Genomic DNA, 21,364 nt, shown 5'->3' on the forward strand with positions numbered 1-21,364 from the left:
CATCATGTAGTTAAATGAATTTATGGTAACCTTTAGGCTGCTAGAGGAAGGTGCTAGTTTTGAGTGCATAGATTGCTTCTCCTCTGAGGGGAGGTCTCCCGCTGTTCTGTGCTGCCAGGACTGTCAGACCAATAGGAACCTAGCGCTGAAGAAGTCTGGATCCAGCTTCCTGTGTAATGAATTAGCCCCATGAACATTATACAGAGGCCATGTTCAACCACACTGGATTGGTGGAATTGTCAAACTTGCTTTGAAATGACAGCTGTAAGAAATGACTGTCCAGCCCCATGCACAAAGAGCTGTGGGGTGGGCGCAGCACGATGGCTTTTAGATGGGCACACTAAGTTGTGCAGGCAGCTCGTGTGCAGGTAACTTCCTCCTGGCACACTTCTGTCTTGTCATGAGAAAATACTGCCAGCTAATAGAAACTGCACTTGCTAGAGCTGCTGCTGTCCTCTTCCCTCTACTTTAACAGGGAGGAAAAAGCTCTGGTGCAGATTTGCTAATTGCCTTTGGTTGATTTTAAATGCATTAACAGGGCTGGCTGCCTTCCTCGTTGCTGAGGTGCTGCTGGTCCCAAGCAGCTGGTGGCCATTTCTTATGAGTTAGTGCCTTGCTTAGCTGCCCTGCTGACTGCTGGTTGAACATAACCTACGTGTTTCCTTTTCAGCTGACAGCTCCGATAACTCCGACTTGGAAGATGACATAATCTTGACTCTGAACGAGTGAGGAGCGAGTGTTAGGTGGGGTGTTGCCAGGAGGAAACACTCCCTTCCCAGCAGAAGACCAGAGACCAAATTGGAAATGGATTCTGAGCATCCCAACCCTTTTCCTCCTGGAAAAACCTGAGGAACTTCAGCTCATCCACTGTGTTGGTTTGAGTCAGTTTGAGGCTCAGAGCAAAGTCTGAAGCTCTTCAATAAAGAGACCTGGGGTTAGGCCTCTTTTCTCTCTGCCTTTTTTTTTTATTTTTTATTTTAGGCTGAAATGACTCTCCTCGTCAAGGGAACTTCTGAAGATATTTCACAGTATATTTTCTTTGTATAAAGTTCTTTCCTAAAGAACAGAAATAGTTTTATATTAAAAAAAAAAAAAAGGCAGGTGTTATAGTGAAGAGGGAATGAACTGATGAACTTTGTATTCCTGTAGTATGTTATTACCGTGGGGTAGGTTTGGGGGGAAACAAATTGTTTAAAATTTAAAGAGAGGCATTTTTATGCAACTACTAAATGAAATAAGAGGATTGTTGTTTCTAAAATTGTTGAGGAATGAGAATATCTTTATTTTAAATATGATTTTATTTTTTAAAAACACAACAAGTGTTACTGCCTGCAAGGTCTCTGTGTTTCAGATAAAGTGGGCCTCCAGAGAAGGGTTCTGGGGGTGTTTGGTAACTGAATGAACAGGCTGTATAAAGCGGAGATCCTCGCTGTGATACCAGCTTTCTGGGAGACTGATGAAAAGTCTGGCTTGCCCTAATGGGAGCCTAGTGTTTCTGAGGATGTGGGAATCTGGGATTCAAGTTTGAGCTCTCTTTCCCCCCCCCCGCCCTTTACCCTTTGTGGTTTTTTAATCTTTTTTTTCTTCCCTTTTTGCCCTCTGTGTGGAAACTGCAAAATTGAAGGCCTTTTTTCTTTAATGTAAAGTGTATTTATTAAAAAATCAAATACAAGTCCTGTCTCTGTCTATGGCCTTGAGCTGTTGCCATGCATTCCTCTGCCACCCATACAGAAGCAGTGCTCTGCCTAGCAGCAGAATGTGGCCCTGTGCAGGAGAGCAGCTAGGTGTAGCTACTGGCCCAGCTGCAATAAAGGGCAGAGTAAACAAGAGGTGAGATTTCAGAGGGCACAGGCTCCACCCACTGCTCTGGTCTGTAAGGACTCCTAGACCTACAGGACCTGCGAGACATCTTGCCCATGGTTTCAAATCTGCCATGTCAGTTTGCCTGCCAGCCTTGAATTTTCTGCGGAAGTTTCAAGCAGCACAGCATTTTTGCTGCCTGCTATGTGAGCAGGGAGTGCTGCTGATGTCCTTTGAAGGTGCACCAGAATATCCAGTCTGCAGCTCAGTTGCAAGAAGGGCAGGGAGCTCAGTGCCTTGCTGCTGTCTGTCAGAAGGCAGCAGCTGCCATGGACTCCTGATTCACATGTGGTTTGGCATCAGGTGGATTCCCTTCTGGCTATACAGGTGGAAGGCAAATAAGGTGCTCCTGCTTATACATGACAATGGACTCTGTCCTTTGTAAAGGGGGGAAAAAATTCAGTTGTGTGCTGCACAGTTAAACACTCATCTACAGCTTACTGCTGTGAGTTGAAACTGAAAGGTAAGTGTACTTTTCACTTGCTTGGACAAGGCCACTTAAATGCATTCTTATGCTCAAGTGTTCAGAGAATATCCACTCAACTTCTTACCTTTTCCCTGTTTTGGCCACTTTCAGAATAGGGTTTGAGGCAGAGCAGGAAGCTGGAGGCTTCTCCCTCCTTAATGGTACATGAAGTTTTCCACAATAAACAGTGCTCATTTCAACAAAGGCTGAAGGATTAATTGTTTGAAGAAGAACAACCTTCTTTTTAACCCAGAGAAAGGACAGCTTTTCTTCCAGCATTGCATCTGCCTAATGCACTTACCCAGGAATGCTCATAAATAATTGAAAATATAGAGTTCTGCTGCAGCTTTTAATGTACAGTTGCAACAGCGCCTATAAGGGTGAACAAGTTGTGATTATTACAGCATTTAAGACTAGTTATTGGAGCAAAGTTTTGGTTAGACAGGGAGTTGAAAACAGGATCTGCCCTCCATCAACTGTGCAAGTCAGCCTCTACCTTACCAAAACACATCTTGTACAACTTTACTTTAAAAATGTGCTGCTCAGGAGGAGAGGGAAAAAAAATATGAAGCTCTACTACTACTGAGAGGAGATGTTGTGCCAGCTGTGCATATTGTTCTGGCATAGACGACAGTTGTAACTATCTGCATCTGTTGCTACCTTGCAGCAGTTTGTCAACTATTCTTAGGAGACAGAAATGAAATACCTAACAGGCAATGCTCCTATTTATAAAATTTGCCTTGAAACTGGGCCACTGTAAGTACAAATGCAATCTTCCCCTTCCACCATCCTCCCCTACCCCATCTACCTCTAGTGAATAGAGCCAACGGCAGCTGAAGTGACAGTGGCTGGTTCACTGCCACCACGTGGGGCTTGGGGTGTGTGCTGGGCTGTGCTTGGCCTTGATGTGTGTGTGTCCTGCTTCTCTAAGGCCAGGTTGAGCCTCAGCCTCTGCTGTCACACACACTGACCCAGCCCAAGGACATATCTCAGCCTCCCTCTGCTGCAGTGCAGGGCAGTTGAGCACACATCTGCAGCACAGCAAATGGAGTGATGGGGCCAGAAGCTAAAGCTTGGCCATGGTACTTTAGGATTAAAAAAAGACAGCAAATCATTGATGTTAGAAGCAGTGGTGTAAGCCAGGGTATTTTCTGGATAGGTGTTAAAAAAGATGCCATTCAGTCTGAATACTAATGCTCTTGGACCACCCTGCCTCCCCTCCTCCCACATACACAGCCCTATTGCATTACCTTACTGCAACAAGTGTACAACCATGAGACACTCATGTTGCACATGGTGCAGCCCAGCCAGTCCAGCCATGACTGTGGCTCTCTGGCTGGGAAGCTCAAGTCTAGCAGGGGGTGGAAAGGACGCTTACAGATCCCCCAGTACAACCGCCTGATAACAACCCTCTGATAGAGCAGGTTCCCTATAGCAGGATGAACAGGGAAGCATTTAGGTGACTCCTGAATATCTTCAGAGGAGGAGACTCCACAGACTCTTTGGGCAGCCTGTTCCAGTGCTGCCCCGGAAAAAACTTTTCTCATGTTTGTCTAGAACTTCCTTTGTTCCACTTTGTGCCCATTGCTCCTTGTCTGATTATTGGGCACCGCCAAAAAGAACTTGGCTTCATCTGCTTGACTTCTACCCATTAGGTATTTACAGGCATTGATAACATCTCTCAGCCTTCTCCAGGTTGACCAGCCCCTGGGCCTCTCAGTGTTTCCTCACAAGGGAGTTGCTCCAGTCCCTTAACCATCGTTGTCACTCTCTGCTGGACTCTACAGCAGTTCCCTGTCTTTTGTGCACTGAGGAGCCCAGACCTGGATGCAGCACTCCAGCTGTGGCCTCATCAGGGCACAGCAGAGGGGAGGATCACCTCCCTTACCCTGCTGGCCACACTCTTTGTAACGCGCTCCCAGGTACCATTGGCCTTCTTGGCCACCTGGGCATATTGCTGGCTCATGGCCAACCTGCTGCCCCCCAGGAGCCCCAGGTCCTTCTGTGCACAGCTCAGCCCCTCCTGAAGTGTAGGACCTGCACTTGCCCTTGCTGAATCTCATAAGGTTCCCTTCTGCCCAACTTATGAAACAGCCCAAACCCTATGCTATTATTTACTTGTCTCAAAAGGAAAGTGGAAGATTCAGTATCTGTACTGGTTCCTTGGCTCTGTTATCAGAGATGTGCAGCTTTTGCCATACCAGGAGCCATCAGGCACTTGCTGGGGCCCTATCGCAAACTGCTGTGACAGTGGGGACATGGCCACCACATAGGGTGCTCCCTAACAAAAACCTCTGGTCACACTGACTCTGGCCATAAGGGGCATTTAATAGCACTTGGTTTCAGGTGACACTTAGAGGTTACACTTACTTACTGACATTTGGCACTGTCTACATTACAACAGGGGTGAGGACTAGGTCACGAGGTGAAAAGTCAACATCCTTGTAACCATGTAACATCAGGAGCAAGCCACCTACCCTGTGCCCTGCAGCTCTGCTGCACTGCAAACCTGCTCAGTGCCTGGGAACCTTGTCACTGCTTTCAGGCCCATAGTACAGAGTTATATTTTACGGGCTACAGACACTGAAGTGAAATATGCCCTCATGAACACACTTTAAGCTGAGTTACAGTCCTGACTGTATAGGGTTTGACCACCGCTCACCTGAGAGCACAGCTCTGAAGTGCCTTTGGCAGCAGGTGAGTCTGCTTGCTCAGAGACCGCTGTCAGGAGGACCCTGGTTCTGGCTCTGCCAGGATTTTATTCACTTGCTTACCACCAAAGCTTCAGCAAACAACCAAACAACCAAAAACAAAACCAAAAAAATCCCTGCAAATCTAAAGAGAAAGTTCAAAATGTAGTGCTTTTAATGCCACACAATTTCCTGTAAGCCTCCTGAAATCTGGAGGCGTGATTTTAAAAAATACAAAATCCCCAAGCTGAGTAGTGCAGTTTAACTCAAAGTTGAAATAGTTACATCCTCAAGACACTGAGAAACCAGCCCTGCATGTCCAGGCTCTCTGGAACGACTGTCTCATGCTGCAGACAGACACGGTGAAGGACCTCAGCTTAAATTCCTGTTCTTGCTCTGCAGACAGCCTCCTCATGGGAACACACCATGCTTCCAGATGACAGCCAGAGTTGTTTATATTTTTGCATGCTTGCAAATAAATTTCAAGAAAAACAAACAAACAAAAAAAACCTTTGCAGTTTATCTTGCAATAAAGGATTTCAGACAGTGAACATGATGGCTATAAAAAGGGGTACCCACAGTTCACAAAACAACTTGGTGCCCCTTATTTGTTTGTTTGCATCTAATAATCCCCTTCAATAATTTTTTCTTTCTCCTGCTTGATTTATTTCTCTTTTTACAGAAACCAGAAGCATCAGGCCTCATCTGTTCTGTTGAGATTGGGTACAGAATTGACTCCTTACTAGCAAACTTTTTGCCCAAGTATCAACTGTAATTATTATTATTATTATTTGGTGCATAAAAAAAGATTTCTATTCTCAGTCAGGTTTTGCTTCTTGAAAGGATCTATCATCAAATGGAGTAGCAACAGAAATCGTAGAATCACAGAATGGCCTGGGTTGAAAAGGACCACAATGATCATCTAGTTTCAACCCCCTGCTATGTGCAGGGTCGCCAACAACCAGACTAAGCTGCTCAGAGCCACATCCAGTCTGGCCTTGAAATGCACCAAGATTTAAATTTGTGAAATAAAAAACAAACAGGACAAAAACAAGAAAGCAAGACCAACCTCTCAGTCTCCCATAGGGCACAATGACAAATCCCTCTTCCCCTCCCACCTGGCAGGACACCAGAAAGAGACTGAGGAAGTGTAGGCTGGAAGCTGAGAGCCTGGGCTGGGCCCCCATCAGCGGGCAGCACAGGGCAGCAGCCCTCCCGGGCCCTAAGAACCAGGATAGCGCACAAGTTTAGAAATCCATCAGTGAACAAGGCTTTACTGACAACTTTTTCATACAGTTAAAAAATAAAAATACAGAACAACAGCAGACAGTGTCACGTATTAAAAACGAATGAAATGGGCTCTATTTAAATGGTATTAAAATTAATTAGAAACTAAAAATCTTAGCACTTTGGTTGAGGTGTGCTGAGCCTCCACCAAAATGATTGGCCTTAAAAACAACAGGGTTGTGTGACACACAAAGAAAACATGGAATCTGAAAAGACAGTGTGGGCTAGGCAGTGTCTTTGACTATAACTATCACCATATGTTCTTCTTCCAACTTCCCCAATGTCCTTAGTGCTGACTGGAGGTACTGCTGAGAGAATTCACAAGGAGGGAACGCGTAAAGCATGCCTGTGCTGTCTCTGCCCTTCGCTCCTCCCACGGGCAGGCTGATAACCCCAGCAGCCTGCTTCTGTTTCAAGTAGGAGACCAGATTCCTGAGCAGCCGTCGCTGCAAGCCAGGCTCAACCACGGGGAAGGTCCCCTCGGCCCCCACGCTGCCCAGGGCAGACTGCGTCGCCAGGAGCACGGCGTAGCCATTGGGGCTGCCTTGTTTGATACGGCGGGTCACTTCATCCAGCTTAGGCTGGTCGAGCCGAAGTCTCTGAGCGATTTTGAGCTGCGTGAGCTTCCCACCAGACGAATGGTCTTTGAGGAGTCCATTGATGACACTGAGATCTCCCTCCAGGATATGCATAGATGTGGGGAAGCAGCTGTTTTTTAGCACGAGAAGCCCATTCCAAGCAAGTTGCAGTGTCTGAGCGTATTCTGACAAATTCTTTAACTTTTTGGTCTCAGATTTTGGCTCCTCGTGAGTTTTTGATTCTGATTCACCAGTTCGATGATTGCGTTCGCTGTCCCTTTTTTTAGGCTGCGGAGCATCGGATGCCTCACGATGGGGTTTCTCCTCAGTTGTGTGACGATTGTTCTGAAGGGAGTTACTCTGCTCTTTCTCAGTTCCGGATTCTGTAGTGTGATTCTCTTTGCGAGCCCGCTCAGGGCTGCGGTCTAAAGCTGGCCCACTGGCCTTTGTCCTGCTTCTGTCCTCGTAAGGCGAGTGAGTAGTCCTGCCGCGGTCACTGGAAAGGCTCCGTCGTTTCCGCCTCTCTTCCCACAGTTTGGGCACAGCACGATCACTGTCGCTGGCCCAGCGCTCTCCACTCCGGCTACGCACTGATCGGCTGTAGCTCTCCAAGTTGTTTCTGCGTTCAGCGTTTTTGGCAGGACTGGCCCAGTCTGCCTCTGCAAAGCTCCTGTCTCTGTCCGAGTACAGGAGATGTGGAGGAGTCCTATCTCGCACCCTCAAGTCTTGCTCTAGGCTTCTGTGTCTGCTATATCCATCAGCAAGCAGTTCATAGTGCACAGGGAGAGGTGCAGGCTGGTACTGCTGCGGGTATCTCGTCTCTTCTGCTTTGGCAAAATCCACACGAAGTCTCCTCTCCGGTCCACCCAAGGGAAAGCCTCTCATCTGCGCACAGGCGGCCTGGGCAGCATCCAAGCTTTCGTACTGGATATACGCAAAACTGTCTCCCTTCACATAGTCAATAGTCCTGATGCTGCCAAAGCGGTCGAACTCCCTCGCCAGGGCAGCAAGAGAAGTACTGGGGCCAAGACCACCTACCCACAGCCGGGTAGTAGGGTTGGCTTTACCGTAGCCAATTTTGATAGGGTTCCTGCCGACAACACGGCCGGACATCGCGACCTTGGCCCGATGCGCCATGTCTAAGTTTTGGAACTTGAGGAAAGCGTAAGCCCCACCTTGGCCACGGGCAGGGCGCTTGATCACCACTTCTTCGATGATGCCGTACTTCTCGAAGGCACGTCTCAGCTCCACCTCTGAGACGTTGTGGTCCAAGTTGCCGATGAAGAGGTTGCGGGTGGCTCTCTGATCGTCCTCCGGCATCAGGTCTTCCTCGGCCACGATGGGGTAGCTGTAGGGCCGGCCGCGCTCATCATACAGCCCATAGTAATCCAGGGCCCGCTCCCGCTCCCGGGAGAGCCCGATGGCGGCGGCCTCCAGCGCGAAGGCAGCGGCAGCAGCGTGCGCGTGGCGGGGCCGCGGCTCCCGCAGCAAAGGGCTGGTGACGGGTGAAAGCGACCGCTGCTTGTACTGGTAGGCGCCGTGGAGGGGCGGCAGGTAGCCCAGGGGCTCCGGCGAGGGCGCGGGGGGCGGCGTGCGGCTCCTGCGGCCCCCACGCAGGTACACGGGCTCCACCTTGAGCGGCCGGTCGTAGAGAAGCAGCTGGCGGGCCCGGGCGTGCCGGCGGGCGTCGCGGGCGTCCCCGGGGTGTCGGAAGTTGACGTAGGCGACGCGGCCGAGCTCGGGCGTGTGGGAGAGCTTGACGCTGATGTCCCCGGCGCCCCCCCCCGCGAAGCGCTGGAAGAGGCGGAACAGCCCGTCCTCCAGCAGCTGGTCGGGCAGGGCCGCGCTCAGCCCGCTCACCAGCAGCGTCTTGTACTCACAGGAGCCGGGCGGCTCCCCGGACAGCCCCGCCGAGCCCCCCAGCGGCGCCAGCAGCAGCGAGGGCGCGGCGCCCGGAGGCGGCCCGGCCAGCAGCAGCGAAGGGGCCACCACGGCGCCGGGCAGGGCCTTGGCCTTGGGCACGCCGAGCGCGCGGGACGACGACGACGACGACGACGAGGACGACGAGGGGGCGGCCTGGCCGCGGGCGCCCGAGGCCGAGCCGCTCGCCGCCGGGCGGTGGTTGGAGTCGGCGCCGCCGGCGCGCTCATCGCCGCGGTGGCTGCGGGAGCCGGAGCCGCCTCCGCCGCCTCCGCCGCTTCCTCCGCCGCCGCCGGGCGTGGACTTGTCCCGGCTGCTGCGGGAGGCGCCCGAGCTGCGGTGCAGGCCGCGCCGGCTGCTGCTTTCGCGCTCGCGCTCGCGGGGCCTCTTGGCGGCGGCGGCGCGACCTCCCCCGGCCCCTGGCGGGCTGGCGTCCCGTTCGCTGCCGCGCTTCATGGCGCCGGGGCCCGCGGCTCAAGAGACGCCTCCGGCGGCCGCCGCCATCTTGGACAAAAGGGAACGAAGGCGGCTCCGGCCGCCGCGCCGCGCGGGCTCTACGTCATCGCCGCGCGCCCCGCCGCATGGCGGCGTCAGAAGCGCGGCGGCGCCGCGCAGCGACGTGAGGGGAAGCGCCTCCCGCCCTCTGGCCCTGCGTCACGCCGGGCGGCCAATCGGAAAGAGCGTGCGCGGCGCTGCCCCGCCCTCTCCCTCCCCCGAACTCCGGGAGCGCGCCGCACAATCACGTGACACCGCACGCAACCCCCGGCAGAACCGTGGTACTTTAATAAGCCCCGTACAGCGCGCGCCGTCGCAGCGTCTCCGCGCCCGCCCCGCGCGGCCCCTCCTCAGAGGTCGGCGCGAGCGCCCGCCGCCCTCGGCGCGTACTTGGGCATCAGTTCGTGGATCCTGCGGATGAAGTCGGATTTCTCGGCGCAGCCCTTGCACGCCTCGCCCCAATCGTCGAGGATCCGCCGCAGCTCCTTGACGCGCAGCTTGCGCAGGTCGGCGGTGCTTAGGTCGATCTGTTTGTCTGCGGGGAGAGCAGAGCCGCGCTCAGCCCGCAGCGCCTTGCGGTTCCGACGGCGTCACGGCGCGGCGGGAGAAACGACGCTGAACTGCAGAGCTCCGCCGTGACCCCAAAACCCCGCTTCGCCGCAGCGCTTCGGCCATCCTCCGCGGGACGGGAAAAGGCGGTGGGGTCAGCGCGGAGGGGAGGCCAGCGGTGACGGCAGCGGAAGGCTGGATGGGAAGGCTGGGAAGCTACGGGACGTTAGTGCACGAAACGTGGAGCGCAGCAGCCACAGCCCGGTAGCTGCCTCCAGGGGATGTAAGGGCAGAGAGGGAACAGCAGGCAGAAGGCACTTCCGTGGCTTCTTCACATCAGTCTTCTCGGGAGGAGCACAGCACCCCAGAACGTGAGTTCAAGGAGGGTGGTGAGAGGCAGCGCTGGAGGCACGGCCCAGACCGGCACCAGAGCAGGCGACAAAGCAGCGCCCACTGATGCCAGTAGCACAGCCCAGCAGCCCTGGCATGAGCTCAACAGGCACCATCCCAGGCCCAGGCATACCGCGTGCTGTCCTAGTGGCCAAATTCCAAACAGGGCTTTGAGCACAGCACTGTTGGCACGTGGGAGGTCGAGCAGTGGTTCTAGCAGGCAGTAGCCCCTCCTGAGCAGCCCTGTACAGCTGTCTAGGATATTCACAGACAACAGCCCAACTTGTGCAACTACCCATGTTGACTTCAGCATGCTTTTACCCAGAATAATTCAGTACCCCAGGAAGGTGCACCCATTTCCCATTCTGCTGGCAACTCACCGTATTTCAGTTCGCAGATCTGACTGTCTTTCTTCTTCAGTTTCTCGCAGATCTTTTCCACGGGGATGTGGTGACTCATGGGTTTTGACACCTCGTTAATAATTTTGGTGGCTGCATCACTTGTAGCCCCAATATAATAGCACTGAAGGGAAGAAAAAAGCAAGGTGGATATGTATGGAAACATTTTTCTGAAAAGGTTTTCTAGCTATCTCTTTGCAGTTCAATATTTACAGTTAGAGAACTTTCCAAGGGACTGCCACAGGAGGGCAAAAGCAAGCCTGACTGTGAGCCAAGGGTCACTTCCCACACTGCTTAACCCCTTTTCAGCACTGCTTTGCTGCTGTCCTGCTTCTCAAGTTGTTAACAACTTGAACTGGATTACTGAAGTTTTCTTTGTTAAAAGACTTTCTGAGGCACTGCTCCCCTTTTTCTGTGGGTGTCTCTCTGCAGTTCTCTTAGGAGAGCTCACCCGATTTTACTTAGGGCAGTTCAGTTTTCCTGTAGTTCTCAGTTACACAGCTAAAAAGTTAAGCATTTTAACAGTTTATGTAACACTCCAAATGCAGTCTAACAGGGAAGTCGTACAGCAAATAAAAGCTTTGTAATCCCAAGCCCTTTGATAACAGGGAGAAATAAGGTCAGCAGTAAGACTTTTGTTGACAGATATATAGGTATATTTAAAATGAACTTCATACAACAAGGTCATACTCTGTCTCCTCTTGCAACATCAAAAAATTACAGGACCAGCTGTGTCCACAGAACCAGGAAGCACAGCCCCCAGGGAGGGACATCATGCAAACATAGAAGCACTAATTTCCCCTTGTTTGCCAAGTGTTCTATAACTTATTTCTTCCAGAGACAATGTTGATGACTACTTACCAACCGGTTCTCTTTGCCTTTTGCCTCTCTGCAGGATTTCATGAGCTCCTTTTCAATACTGGCGGGTGTGAACTCAACATTGTTGTCCTTTAGACTCTGGTAGAACCTCCCCAGGAAGGTGACACACACTGGAAGGGAAGATGGGTGGAGTTACCTGTCACTGCAAGAACCTCACAGCAGCTCTCAGAAGCAGGGTAACAGAATAAGGGATTTGCAGAACAGACTGTTTAGAAGCTGCATTAGCAATCCGTGACTTTGGGTGTTTCAGCACACGTGAGGCAGCAATCTGCCCTGGTAGTTTTGGTGGGTTTCTGACAATCAGAAAAAGCAGATCTCTGGAACTGTCCAGTGAGTTCTGCACGCTGGGCTGAGGGAGCAGCAGGATTCAACTGTGGGGGTGTGGCACAAAACAGTGCTGATGTAAAAACAGAAACTAGATGCCCTATTCTTGCTGCTTTGGTAAGCCGCTTGTCAGACTATGGGCTTCAAAACCACTTCTGACTGAAAACCAACTCATCGAGGAAGCAAATCAGCTAAATAATCAGTGATATCACATTACTAACGAAATATACACTAGAGTCTGTAATGGGCTTGCGTACAGTTGTTTCCAAGAGAAAAAGCTGTAACACGATCACATGATGCACCCACTTGGCACGTTTCTCTCCTCATTTTCCACAAACTTCTGCATCAGTTTCCAAGAGACTGAAAGATAACAAAACTTCCACCAGCACACCAGCAGCAAAGAGGACAGAGACAGAGCCAAGCCCTGCCGATGGGAAGGGCAGCACAGCTCAGTCCTCACGCTGCCCCCCAGGCAACAGCCGGGCAGATTGTGCTCCAGAGGAAGCACAGCACAGGGAGGGAGGCAGCTGCAGCACCCAGCGGGATCCGTGCAGCAGAGCACTGCGTGACCCTGCAAGCTCGCAGAGTCGGGTTTCACTCCCGCTGCTCACACAAGCGGTCTGCAAGCACCGGCAGCACCCGCGCTGGAGGTGTGTGCCCACCAGTTCCCGCAGCAGGAGCCGGGGGTTCCCAGCTGTCCCGCTGGCCCGGCCCTCCGCGCACGCGTGCGTCCCAACGGAAAGGGGTCAGCAAGTCTCATCATCAACTTGCGTTCAACTCCGGACACGAGCACAGAACGCGGGCAGACGCAGGACGTCAACGGGACCGCCTGCAGCCAACCGAACGCCGACTGCCGTCACTCAAAGCTGGCAGTAATCACAAGCCGGGCCGGTCGGGAAAGCCTTTTCTTACGCACACAAGCCATCATTTACCTCACATCAGTCTCCAGTCACAGACACACACTGATGTCCGCTGGCTGCGAGTGAAAACCTTCAGGAAGAACAGAGACGCTGCAGGCAGTGCCGCCGGCGGCCGCGGTACAGCGGAGCGCCCTGCTTCCCTCGAGCCGAGCGGCGGCACCGCGGAACCACGCAGCTCCCCGGCTCCGCCTCGAGCCGTCCCGTCCCGTCCCGGGTTCAATCCAGCCCAGCGCGAAGCTGCCGCAGCCGCACCGCGACTTCTGCGAGCGAAGCGGGCTCGGGACGGGCAGCGCGGGGCGGGGCGGCCGGCACAGGACGGGCCTCGGGAGCCCGGCCGCAGCCTCCCGCCCGGGCGGGGGGGACTCCCGCGCCCCGCCACGAGCCGCTCTCGGCGGCCCGGCCCGCATCTCGGCCCCCGACGGCGGCGTGCGGGCGCGGCCTCGCCTCGCCGTGCCCCGGGGCAGCCCCTCCTCCGGCCCGGCCACACTCACCCTCGCACTCCCCGTCCCGCAGCGCCCGGCTGCCGGCCGGCAGCAGGAGCAGGGCCAGCGTCGCCCAGAGCCCGTGGGCCGCCCGCATCCCGCCTCGCACGGCGCCCGCCACACCGGTACCGGCGCCACCGCCCCCGCGCGCCGCCGGTTCCCCCCCGCCGCTGCCCCCATTGGCCCGCTCCCCCGCCCGGCTTCCACGCCGCCTCCTCCCATTGGCCAGCCCGCGGCCTCCACGGGAGAGTTGGCGGCCGTTGATTGGAGGAGGCGGCGAGCGGCGGGTTTCCCCGCCTCCCTAGGCCGCCATTTTTGTTAAGGGAAAGTTGCCCTCGCAGGTGCCATCTTGTGGAGGGGCAGATCCTCACACCTCAGCAAGGCGTGGACAGAGCGCGGGCGGACAGTTTGAGATGCAGCTCCGGTATGCTGCAGGGTTTCCCTTTGCACGTGGAAATGGCTCGTGGTTAGGGACAGGAGCCGTTACGGAGGTACAGATGTCGATTGCAGTATTTAAATTGTTTGCTTGTTTTTTGCTGGAATGTGGTCAGCTCTGGGAGGCTGGTTTGCTAAGAAGGGGTCAATCCCTTTAAGCCAGGGGGGCAAGTGTGGGGTGTAGGAGCGAGGCAGACCCTGACTGGGACTGCAGGTCTGTGGGGTGGGCAGTGCTGGCGGGGTGCAGCTGTGCATGTGGAGGAGCTGTGTGCTCACAGAGACGCTGCCCTGCAGGACGGGTGGTGTGAGAGGCAGATGTGCGTGGAGGTGTCTGAAGGGATGAAAAGGGGCTGCTCTCGGTCTGAGGGGACAATGAGTTGTGTTTGTTAAGGGTGAAGGTGAAGCCAGGTCACATCTGTATGTTACACAATGTAACGTGGGACTGCCATCAATGGATGTAGAATAGAAGCTGCAGTGGAAATATTCGTTGGAATTTGATTTTGATTTGTGTGAAGTGAGTAGCAAAGCTTGTAAAAAGGGAGAAGGGGTATAGGAATTATAGCCTAAAGAGAAAACCTGTAGATCTTTTGGAATCAGGCTATGATTCGTATGTGTGTATGAAAAATGTTTTTATTGTTCCAAACACTGTCCATGCGCTGTCCTAGCAATGTTAATGTGCCTACAGACATGAATAGGAAAATGAAATGAAGAGCTCACTGTGCGCCTGAAGTTCATTAGCTGTGCAGTGGTCTAATGAAATTGCTGTAAGACTAGCAATATGTATATAATAAATAGCGTGAAGTAAACCAGTGTGTCCATGTCGATACTGGTGGTAAATATGTAAATGAAGTCTAGGAATTCACACGTTCAAAGAATCCCTTACTTCTGATTGTCCGCAGCGTGTGACTACCAAGTCAGTGGCTGAAGAAGCTGAGTGGTTGTTGGTATGGAGTCTGGTATTCTCTTCCAGCTAAATACAGATCGATAGTGACATGATCACTTAAGTATAGCGTGGTTCTTGCGACGAGACAGCATGAAGGTTGCTTTAATGGCTGTGGGGATGAAGGTAATCTGCAGGATTTAGTGTCAGCCTCTTGGATGCTGATAGTCCTGCTTAAGTGCTAAGGAGTGAACTGCTTGGGGCATGCGAGGACCCTGGCTGGGCTCAGCTGCCCGCTGGTGGGAGACAGGCTGGGAGTGCCTGCTCTTTTATCAGTCCTGGCGAAGGCCAGCAGTTGGGAAAAAAAGGCTGAGAATACTCCATAACATGTTATTTATGCCCTATTTGGGGCTTCATTGCTGGAAGGCAATGGCCAAACTCTCCCTAAACTACAGATATTGTATAGGTACAGTATGAAGTCTCAAGCAGTGAGAATTGTGCTACAGGTGAGCACCTGTGAATGGTTTACACACAGACAGCAAAGAAGCTGGTATTTGTGTCAGCTGGTTCTGCTCAGTTGCTCAAATCCAGCTGCCTGAATGTCAGAGGTAGGTGCTTCTGAATCTGTGTTTTCTTAAGCTGGCTCTAAGAATAAAGGCATGTTTGTACAGAGGCAAGGATGGCCGAATCTTTACGGGCTTTATTTGCTAGAGGTTTGATTTCTCCTCTTAACAACTTTTGTATAACTCGGTATCAATTTCATTACAGTCAGATACAGAAACTTTCTTCCTTGGATCAGGTGAAGATTTGGCTGGGGTATCTACATTTGAGGGTGATAGTGTGGCTTAGCTTAAAGCGTTTGGCTTGCACTCAAATGCTGCTTCTTTTGGCTTTAATGGAAACTTTAAAAACTCTAAAAAAGCTGAAGGCTTTTTGTGTTGAACTCTTTTCATTTTCCACAATTCATTAAGAGACGCTTTTAGCTGAATAATAATAAGCATATATATTAAATGAGATTTGCTAGGTTGGGTTAGAAGTGACTCGGGGTTTGCTTTGCACAGATATCTTCCAGGTGTTAGCTAAGCCACATTTTGGTATTTTAGATGTATTACCATAGACAAGTACCTTCTTAGTAGTTCTACATGGTTCATGGGCTATGTAATGAAGCAAGAAGGTGGACTGGCACTGTGTACAGCCCAGGGCCAGCTTACATTACACTCCTGTTATATTTTACAGCTAAATGTCTTCTGGGATGAGGATCATAACTTCTTCTGTTGCTTTGTCAAGACAAGGTGGGGTAGACAGGCTGCTTCTGTCTCCTGCACCCTGACCTATTAGTTGTAATGGGAAGGTGTCTGTCTTTTAAATTAATTGTAGGTAGCAGGGACCACAGATTTTAATTTCCAAATCCTATTTTCCTGTTTTTAATTACTAGTCTTTCATACCCGTTCTGTTAAAATAATAGGTATGTACACACTTAAAACTGAGAAATGAAATTTCTGCCAAGACATCTTGCCATTGCAATAAACTGATGAGCCTTGGTTGGAGCAGCGAGGTATCCATCAAAGAACGAACCACGGATTCTGCTATTTGGAAGTACTGCCTCAGGACCTGGTGAATGTTTGTGATGGATGAACAGGTGTCTCAGACAGCTGCACATCAGGTAAACCAATCTAGCTGCCAGATGCTCGCTTTGAGAGGTTATTAAAGAAATGGGGGACTGCCTGTGACAGAACGCCCTGGAAACTCTTCTTTGACTACACCTAACAGCCACAAGGACCTTCTTGTTGCCTCCTCCCAGCCCTCTTCCATCAAAGGAAGGTGGGAAGTGATGGTTGTTCCTCTGAACTGTGGGTGTCAGATATCCCTCCAGCACAGCATGCAGGGATTAATGCTGTGCTGCTTCTCTTTGACAGCCACATCTGTGGAAGTCTGGAGCACACTGAGGATAGTCCTGTCAGGAGGACAGCAATGAATGTACAGCGGTACCACTTTAATATCAGGTATTAATCTTTAATTTCACATCACAGCAGTCGAGTGAATGGGTAAGGGAAAGAAATCCAAAACAAACAGCGGATATTTACATCTAAAATTCACACCACTTATTTGTTGATTCTGGAAACATGCTATCACAATATATACAATGAAGTACCTTTAGGACACTTGTACAAATTATTTTTTTCCTTTTCAATTTGATTTCCATTATAGATAAGATAGCTGTTCTGATTTTATTTTAAACATGAATACACAAAAGAGAAGTGGTTAGAGGTTTTTGCCTGTTTTAAATAAGCACAGAATGCCAGAGGTTAAAAACACATTTACAGGGCAGAATACCAGTCGGACATCACAATCTATACATTTTTTGCTCAATTTCCTGTACAAATACACAGCATTCAAATGGGGGTATTTACAAAGAAGCATGAATAGAAGAAATACCGCTTAATTTGTTTACCAAAGGCTCTTGCCCTCTCCAGCCTCCCCAGTTTTGGCTGATTCTCCCAAAACAGGGATATGGGATATCCCTTACCTGAAAAATGGTAAGCAGGCTAAAAAGTAGATGAAGGAAAGGATAGATAAGAATCATAGTTTTGTACGCAGCAATAAAACCAACCCAGCCATTGAAAAAATTTGTAGGATTCAGACAACAATTCTAATTGGTCTTCTTCTATTACTGTAGTTTCTTCTCACTTTTGTTTCAGATGGGGCCTGCAGGTACGCTCATGATGGAGAGATGTGCTGCAGAATTCCAATTGTTTCAGGAATGCACATGCTGTTCTGTTATGCAAAGAAAACCCAAGGAAGGCAAGGATGCATTACATCTGAATCAGTTACGTACAGAACAAATGGGTCCTGTTCAAACATCCTGTTACTGCGGTTTATACAAAGAATCTTCAAATCTTGTTGCACCAGTGCAACAACTGCAGTTGCTTCCACCTGCTCCAGGACTGAGTTTGCTGATGGAGTTGCACTATACTAGAAAGCCACCCCACCCTCCAGAGAAGTATTAGTTCCATGAAGTACTTGTTCCACATTCACAAAACCTAACAGCAGTCTACCTTCTGCACCCTTTAAGTTAAGCACTGAAAAGGGCGACAGAATGTGTAGTAGATAACAGAACAACAGAAAGTTAACTCCACACAGGCTCAAATTTAGTAAATTCAGTCATTTATTCCATCCTCCTTTGTGTGCACCTGCCATAAATTGGATATTTGTGTACACCATTTGATTATCTTCAACCCCCTATGAATACATTGTAATGACAGACACTCAGAATGGTCAGGCTGCTGTTGTACAGCCCCTCTAATCAGAGCAAGGTGGTGCACTGCCAGAGACTGATGGGAGCTCCAGGGCAGGTCTTCCAGCAGAATGGGACTTCGCCCCATGTTATCTGCATTCTTGCTTTTGCAGTTTTATTTGCAGGACCTGCTGTTTTTTTTGTTTTGTTTTTACAATGAAGAAGTTCAGTATATCAGTACATTTACTACTTTCAGAAGTAAATTTTCTACCAAAAAAAAAAAAACAAAAAAAAAACCCCAAACCAACCAAAACCAAATGTGATTAGGGAAATGGAATTGAGTACTTAATTCTCTTAAAAGTTTCTAAGAATCTCAAATTAGAGAATAACATAAAAATTTTTCACTCACTTCTAAGGAATTACCTTGACTTACCTTCATTGAAAACATAACTCTGAATTGAGCTTTCATACCTGTGTGCTATACCAGAGACCCAGCTTGGTTCATTAGCAGCTAGGGCTAGTCCTACTACTGGAAAACTCTTGCTCCTGTTAGAGATGAAATGGCCACCATGTGCCGGATTTTAGTATCATTCTCTTCTTAATTGTGAAGGTTGCAGGGATTACAAACAGCCTATGCTAATAACAAACTAGAGGAAGCACAAGAGACTTTGTTCCAGCCAAATGGACCATTTAAGAAACAAAACCATAATTTATTACTTTTGTATGGACTAGAGCTTGAAAAAGAAAAAAAAGAGACATCCTCTTAAAATCCCCTTCATACGACAGCTGACCAAGCCCAGACTTTGTACAGATGAGATGGTCTCATCTTTAGGAGAGTCCAGAAGCAACGTTCTCTGCCCAGTCACTGTATTTAGAGGTAGTGCTAAAGGTGACCTGTAAAAGATGCGTATCCTTTTTTGCTTCTTTATGCTGTTTGTAGCAGGAGAAACTGAGTGACTAGGGGAAGAATGGGACACGTTGATGCTATCCCTGTTTCTGACACTAATTTACATGGTGAAGGTAAGTCTCTTGTTTGAATGTGCTTCAGTTTTTTCAGTGGTAACTTACCATATTCTGGAGTGTGCTTTGCAGTCTGCAGGTAGAAATGAATGTAAGGAAAGGCCAAAATGTGTGGTGGCACAGCAGCAGGAAAGAGCATTACTTCTTTATATAAAAACACTAGATACCTGCTTTTTTTGATCAAGTTTCTTGAAAAATATGAAAATAGGAATAGAGGATTTCTTCTAGTTCTTTTTACACCACAGGTCTTGCCTCTGTTATCACAGAACTTTTTCCTGTCTTGTAATGTAACTCAACAAAGCAAATACTGATTAAAAGGCTTGCTTCACACATATATGTTTGTACTGACTCCACTTCTGCATAGTTCTGTTTCTTGTTTTTGTTTGATTTTTTTTTCTTTTTTCTTTTTTTCTAAATCTCCCACCTGCACTGAATTCTTCATCCCTTTCTGGAGCCTGACCATAAAAAAAAAGCCAGGGGGGGAAGGCTGTATCACCACACGAAGAGAAAAGAACCAAAACCTTCAAAAAGAGAGAAGGAGCTCTTATAACTTCTTCATACTTTCTAAAGAAGCAAAGGAAGAAAGAAATGTTCCTTCTTTACAGGTTGCCTTTAAGATTTCTGACTCTAGGGTGCACGCTACACTGGGCATTTCTTGCATCTGCCTATTGTGAAAGATGGACATCCTCCACACCAGCTGCAGTGACTTTTGGAGGGGGGCTGAGGAATGATGGTTTTGGGTAATGGATCTCAGCTCCTGGGTGATGGAAGTTAGTGAGAACTGTGATGTTCAGCCCTGAGGCAAGGAGTGGTGGATGTTATGCATCTAAGCCACATTTTCTTAACTGGTGAGTCATCAACCAGCTGTGGCATGAAGAACTTTTTATTTTCTTTTAACTGGAATAGAAATGCTGGTGTTGACAGCCTGCCGAAAGCTGGGCATGGGAAAGGCCTACAATCAAGTCACAGCTCCAGTGGCTACTAACCTCCCCCTCATCCTGTAGCACAGATGAACAGCATGACTCCATTGAGAAAGCAGGTTGGTTTAGCCAGTGAAAGCAAATTTTAAGAAATCAAACAGTACATAAAAAACAAAGGAGGCAGAGTTTGTTGGAAATGGTATCTTGGACATCAGTGCATCAGCACTGGTTAGATTGCCTCAGCACCTATGAACCAATGCAGGGAGATCACTGCACAGATATATACAATCCTGCTCTCAAAAGAGCCAATATCTTCTTAGAATTGCCATCTTTCCACTGCCTGCTGGTCATGCACCTTCCAGACTGACAGTTCATAAAATCCCTGATTTCAGCAATGAGCTTTCACTTCTGTACAGCAATAAAATATGTCCCTAGTGCAACCACTTCTACTCAAGTGTGTCCCAGAGCTGGGAGGAAAGTAGTTTCAAAATCAGCTTGCCACCTTTTCTCCTTCCTCCTCTGCTTAAAATTGTATTTTTCAGCTTCTGCAAGTCTCTATGGCTTGTGTGCCATGTGGTGCGCTTAAGAAACTGCAGAAGGAATAACCATCCACTGCACAGAAAGTTAAAAAAAATGTAACGGAAAGGTGTAAAAAGAAATTCGAAAGGAAAGCAGCAATGTCCCTTGCTGGCCCAGTTGTGTATGCGGGCTCCAGCCAAGCTTGTGGCAGTAGAAGTCAGCTTGCTGTTCTCTGAGTCCTCAGCTCTGTGCTCTGGTCACACCTGGAATGACAATGCAAGCTGCTTACCAGCAGCTGTTCCTACTGCTCACTGATGCCGTGCTCCCATGCTACCCTGGCCTGCTCTTCCTTTCCACCGCTCACTGGCTGGGACACTTTACGATGCAACTGGCGGTGTTTGTCGTCGTCTTCAATTATCATTCCCTCCTCATTCTCTATGTTTGGCAGCCGGGAGTGGTAAGGTTTGGGGGGTAGAGCAGGAGGGTCCAGGGTGTCCTGAGGAATGACTCCTGATGGAGCTGAGTGGCTTCTGCATGGCTGGGATTTGAGAGACTCGAGGACATCAGGCTCAGAGAGACTGTACCTAACAGGGAGGTAGGGTGTCTCTAGATCTTCATCAGTGTTCCAGGCCTGGCTGGGGACAGAATCCATGGTGTCGGTGCGAGGAGGTGGTTCAGAGGAATGTCCAAAATTACTCTCGCTTAAGGAGGAGACACCACTGCTTGCACTGCCAGATAAAGTGGAGTTGCTTCCATCTAGACCAGACTGTGGACTGGTAGGTGATGCAGGGATAGGATGAAGAGGGGACTGTTTGCAGAAAAACAGAAATCATGTTAAAATCAACAAGGGAGGCAACACTGCAGCTCACTAACATTTCAGCTTTTAACAGTGATGTTAATAACAGTGCATTTCTGGTTGTGTTCAAAATGTCAGCCATTGACAGTTTGTATGTATATTCCCCTGAATTGTATGGAAACACCTCTTGTGGACAAATCAGTGCACTTAACACAGCAGCTGAGGTGATAAAATCCCTCTCTCCCTCTGTACTGAGGGGGCCTGAAATCAGAACATTTGCAAAAGGGAAGTGGGAGGGCCTAAATTTAAGTTCAACAATTT

At 49.8% G+C, this 21,364-nt stretch overlaps 4 protein-coding genes and 1 long non-coding RNA gene across 19 annotated transcripts in view; 2 read left to right on the forward strand and 3 right to left on the reverse strand.

The window, feature by feature from the left end:
- Positions 1–939, forward strand: part of DCAF1 (DDB1 and CUL4 associated factor 1) — a 52,322-nt gene extending 51,383 nt beyond the window's left edge. For all 3 annotated transcript variants that reach the window (XM_031598543.2, XM_031598544.2, XM_090147881.1), the window contains one exon: positions 671–939. In XM_031598543.2, coding sequence (XP_031454403.1) covers positions 671–729 — 59 coding nt within the window. In that variant the 3' untranslated portion in view covers positions 730–939. The remainder of the gene's footprint in view (positions 1–670) is intronic.
- A 600-nt stretch (positions 940–1,539) lies between these two features.
- On the reverse strand, positions 1,540–9,382 carry RBM15B (RNA binding motif protein 15B). The gene has a single exon (XM_031598546.2). It carries the CDS (start codon positions 9,255–9,257, stop codon positions 6,528–6,530), a length of 2,730 nt encoding a protein of 909 aa, XP_031454406.1. The 5' UTR covers positions 9,258–9,382; the 3' UTR covers positions 1,540–6,527.
- Positions 9,383–9,562: 180 nt separating this feature from the next.
- Positions 9,563–13,405, reverse strand: MANF (mesencephalic astrocyte derived neurotrophic factor). 5 transcript variants are annotated; one of them, XM_090147885.1, is made up of 6 exons: positions 13,248–13,400; positions 12,769–12,826; positions 12,143–12,196; positions 11,495–11,622; positions 10,616–10,757; positions 9,838–10,490 (listed from the first exon to the last, which is right to left on the reverse strand). In XM_090147885.1, exons 3-6 carry the CDS (start codon positions 12,180–12,182, stop codon positions 10,177–10,179), a joined length of 624 nt encoding a protein of 207 aa, XP_090004011.1. In that variant the 5' UTR covers positions 12,183–12,196; positions 12,769–12,826; positions 13,248–13,400; the 3' UTR covers positions 9,838–10,176. The 5 variants fall into 5 exon arrangements, with proteins under 5 accessions (XP_031454407.1, XP_090004011.1, XP_090004009.1 ...); XM_090147883.1 differs by having other exon boundaries at positions 12,094–12,196; XM_090147886.1 differs by lacking the exon at positions 12,143–12,196.
- A 110-nt stretch (positions 13,406–13,515) lies between these two features.
- Positions 13,516–17,421, forward strand: LOC116232299 (uncharacterized). Its single transcript, XR_004167658.2, has 4 exons — positions 13,516–13,729; positions 16,019–16,216; positions 16,470–16,556; positions 17,253–17,421. It is a non-coding gene; the product is annotated as an uncharacterized LOC116232299 (long non-coding RNA).
- The window catches only part of DOCK3 (dedicator of cytokinesis 3), a 187,460-nt gene continuing 183,509 nt past the window's right edge, over positions 17,414–21,364 (reverse strand). For all 9 annotated transcript variants that reach the window (XM_090147874.1, XM_090147873.1, XM_090147877.1 and 6 more), the window contains one exon: positions 17,414–21,055. In XM_090147874.1, the coding sequence (XP_090004000.1) occupies positions 20,549–21,055 (507 nt within the window). In that variant the 3' untranslated portion in view covers positions 17,414–20,548. The remainder of the gene's footprint in view (positions 21,056–21,364) is intronic.

Source organism: Phasianus colchicus, chromosome 11, assembly GCF_987193195.1.
Source record: "Phasianus colchicus chromosome 11, bPhaCol1.hap1.1, whole genome shotgun sequence".
In the NCBI taxonomy this organism is placed as follows: domain Eukaryota; kingdom Metazoa; phylum Chordata; class Aves; order Galliformes; family Phasianidae; genus Phasianus; species Phasianus colchicus.

Excerpts from the sequence above, each read along its gene's own strand:
- RBM15B (XM_031598546.2), bottom strand. The coding sequence starts at position 9,257 with ATGAAGCGCGGCAGCGAACGGGACGCCAGCCCGCCAGGGGCCGGGGGA.
- MANF (XM_090147882.1), bottom strand. The coding sequence starts at position 13,335 with ATGCGGGCGGCCCACGGGCTCTGGGCGACGCTGGCCCTGCTCCTGCTG. Across the intron at positions 11,623-13,247 it reads GCGGGACGGGGAGTGCGAGG|TGTGTGTCACCTTCCTGGGG; the intron begins GTGAGTGTGGCC and ends CTTCCCTTCCAG. Across the intron at positions 10,491-10,615 it reads GATCTGCGAACTGAAATACG|ACAGCTGTACAGGGCTGCTC; the intron begins GTGAGTTGCCAG and ends TGAATATCCTAG.